The sequence below is a fragment of the Impatiens glandulifera genome, chromosome 1 (assembly GCF_907164915.1).
Source record: "Impatiens glandulifera chromosome 1, dImpGla2.1, whole genome shotgun sequence".
Classification (NCBI taxonomy): Eukaryota; Viridiplantae; Streptophyta; class Magnoliopsida; order Ericales; family Balsaminaceae; genus Impatiens; species Impatiens glandulifera.
The window spans coordinates 13,768,008-13,771,706 of record NC_061862.1 but is presented as its reverse complement, the minus strand read 5'-3'; the positions used below and the strand labels follow the sequence as shown (position 1 = coordinate 13,771,706).

The 3,699-nt window shown below is 35.3% G+C and overlaps 1 protein-coding gene across 1 annotated transcript; it reads right to left on the bottom strand.

Moving 5' to 3' along the window:
* Positions 1 to 243: 243 nt before the first annotated feature.
* Positions 244 to 2,311, bottom strand: LOC124917976 (cilia- and flagella-associated protein 251-like). The gene is made up of 9 exons (XM_047458273.1): positions 2,303 to 2,311; positions 2,128 to 2,250; positions 1,831 to 1,896; positions 1,614 to 1,760; positions 1,442 to 1,492; positions 1,097 to 1,294; positions 854 to 1,039; positions 695 to 765; positions 244 to 526 (listed from the first exon to the last, which is right to left on the bottom strand). Exons 1-9 carry the CDS (start codon positions 2,309 to 2,311, stop codon positions 244 to 246), a joined length of 1,134 nt encoding a protein of 377 aa, XP_047314229.1.
* Positions 2,312 to 3,699: the final 1,388 nt, after the last annotated feature.

Genomic DNA, 3,699 nt, shown 5'->3' with positions numbered 1-3,699 from the left:
CGCCAATTTATTGAAGAATGAAATATACATGATTAGTGAGCCTGATACATCTCTTCAGCAATGTATTGAAAAACGAATAGTTTATTTTACCAGTATTGACATCCACCTATTCAAATTTATTTTTTTCAATCAAATTCTTCAACTTATTCATCAGTTCCGATTCAAATTTTAGCATAGGATCGACCTTGATTAGATCATTGACCCTCATTTTTTTCTAGAAGGGTTGGTGAAGGGAGTAAGTAGTTACGACCCCAACCTCTCTCTCTTATATTGGGTTGCACTCTTCTTCACTTCCATCACATCCTCCTCCACCTTCTTCGTGTCCTCCACCTTCTTCGTGTCCTCCACCTTCTTCTTGTCCTCCACATCCACATTCACCTTGTTCTTCTCCACCTTCACATCCTCCTCCACCTTCTTCTCCACTTTCACCTTCTTATTCTCCTCCACCTTCTTCTTGTCGGTCTTCTTATTATTCTCCACATCCTCCTTCACCAAGTCCTTCTTCTTATCCACCACTAATCCACCACTAGATCATCAATCTTCTCGACATCCTCTTCTTCATACTTCTCCTAGACATTAGAAAAAATTAGACAAAAAGTATGAAGCTTACAAAAAATGTGAAGGCAGAAGGTGAACTGTACATACCTTCTTCTTGTCATTCTTCATCTTATTCTCCACATCCTCATTCTTCTACACCACCAAATCTTTATTCTTCTCCACCACCATATCTTCAATCTTCTCCACATCTTCCTTGTCAACCTTCTCCTGCACATTGGAAAATATTAGACAAAAAACGTGAAGGTATACAAAAAGCGTGAATGTGAATTGTACATACATCATCTTTCTCCTATACCTTCACCTTCTTCTTGTCGTTCTTCTTCTTATTCTCCACCTTCACCTTCTTCTTGTCCTTCTTAATCTTATTCTCCACATCCTCCTTCATCAGATCCTCCACCTTCTCCACTACCACATCCTCCTTCAACACCATATCCTCTTCATTGTCTTCCTCAATCTTCTTTTTCTTGTCTTCCTCATCAATCTATTCTTTCACATTGAAAAAAATTAGATAAAAAGTGTGAAGTTGAGTTATACATACCTTCTTCTTCTCGTTCTTCTTCTTATTCTCTACTTTCTTCTCCTTCTCCACCAACACATCCACCTTCACTAGATTCTCCACCACCACATCCTCCACCTTCTCATTCTCCTTCTTCTCCACCACTATATCCTCCTTCACCAAATCCTTCATCTTCTCCATCACTAGATCATCGATCTTCTCCACATCTTCCTCCTCAATCTTCTCCCGCACATTGGAATTTTTTTGACAAAAAGCGTGAAGGTATACAAAAAACATGAATGTAAATTTTACATATTTAATCCTTTCATCCACCTTATCTATAATCATATCATCATCCTTCTACACCAACACATCATCCTTTAGTACCATATCCTCCTCCTTGTCTTCCTCAAACTTCTTATTATCTATCTCATCAATCTTCTCTTGTACATTGGAAAAGTTTAGACAAAAAGCGTGAAGATGAGTTATACATACCTTCTTCCTTCTTCTCGTTCTTCTTCTTATTCTTTACATCCTTCTCTTACTCCACAATCATCACCTTCACCAGATCCTCCACCATTTCCACCACTACATCCTCCTCCTCCTCCTCCACATCCTCCTTCTCTACCGCCACAACCTTCTTCACCAAATCCTTCTTCTCCACCACCATATCATCAATCTTCTCCACATCCTCCTCAATCTTCACCTGCATATTCTAAAAAATTAGACAAAAAACGTGAAGGTATACAAAAAGCGTGAATGTGAATTGTACATACATCATCCTTCTCCTTCACCTCCACCTTCTCCACCACCGCATCCTCCTCATTCTCAACCAATACATCCTACTTCAGCACCATATCCTGCTCCTTGACTTCCTCAACATTCTTCTTGCCTTTCTCATCAATATTCTCTCCATTATCTCCTACACATTGGAAAAAATTAAACAAAAAAATTGAAGGTATACAAATAGCATGAATGTGAATTGTACATACCTCATCATTCTCCTCCACCAACACATTCTCCTACTTGTCTTCCTCCTCAATCTTCTCATCCACCAATTTATTGAAGAATACATCATCCTTCTTCACCTCAACATTCTCCTCCTTCTTCTCCTTCCTCTTCAATCTTCTCATACTTTGTTCCTCCTCTAGTGTGCTTGATATTATGCCAATATGTTCTTGTAGTTGGTTGAGAATCTGAAATTGATTCTCTTTTATGAAATTTATTTAAGTTTTTTAGTTCATTTACCTCCGGCATTTCATCTAATCTACATTCATCCTAGGGAGTTGTTGATATTGTCGTTTAAAATTTGTATTCCTTCCTTAAGTAGTACTGATATATGGGAGGAACCTAAGGCATTAAATAATACTACATGTTGTTGTTGATGCTCTCAATCCTAACTTGAGAGAGATGTCATGTCTAAATTGTATATATAATTCATCTCATTTATCACCCACCATCAAATATTCACTTATGATAGTTACTCATTATTAACAAAGAACATGATGTTTGAGTTTTGTTTGTGTATTAAATAATTGATAATTGTCTGTTTCCAAAATGTTGCTTCAATATGGCCAAATACACTCATTTGTTACATGAAACCAGAATTACAAAGTTTTGAACCTAAATCATAGGGACTTATCCAATATGTCTGTTGGTTCAATTGTTAGGAACAAAACCTATAGAGTTGTATTTGTAGTAAAATAGTGTAGTAAGTTCATAAACCAATTTGTATAATTATACACACGAGTGTAGCTTAATTTGGTGATCATGTGTTTATCTTTATATTGTAAGTGAGTGTTTATGTAGACTATGTATAGTATATTGTTTTTATTACAATAAAGTAGAGAATATAATAAGTTATGCATTGATTTGTTTTTACAGGTTCTCATATCATTGATGAGTCGTTCTTTCATGTACAACTGTTATGGCTAAGATATTAGAAATGACTTAACCTTCAATTTGATTGTTCTATCCTGGGCACAACAGGTGGATAGTGGGATCATGTTAGGGATCATACAACTAACCCAATAAATGTTGTTCACGAGAATGCAGACAACTAACCCAACAAGTGTTGGTTTCGAGAAGGCAGTTAATGCCCCTACAACCAATATTGATCCACTCCTCAATCCTTGGGCTTTAGATAAGGTTTGTTGATATAATGCAATTTCTTATGTAATTGCCTCAAAATTAGTAGGTTGTAATCTTTAACTTGTAAAATTGCATCATGTTTACTTTGAGTTTATGTAATGTTTCTTTATGTAATCTAGTAATTAGTATGTAATCTTGTTATATAATATCATTGAATATGTATACTTCACAATGTTTAAACCTTGGTCAGTTTTAACTAATTAACCTTGTCAAATTGTATCATCTAACAACTTGAAGACATGGAAAGGAAAAGATATATATATATATATATGATTATATGAGCTAAATAAAAAATTTCAATGGTTGATGCTTCAAGCTCTATTGACTGACAATTCTAGTTCGGAGAGTATCAAATATATATGCATGTGGTGTTCATTGTTTCTTTTAAATCATTTTAGCACTTTGGAAATTAAGCATATTCAATGGTTACTTAACCTTTTTAGATGTTCTAGCATTTTGATTTGGTTTTTTTGTCACTTCATCTATTTTAGGCA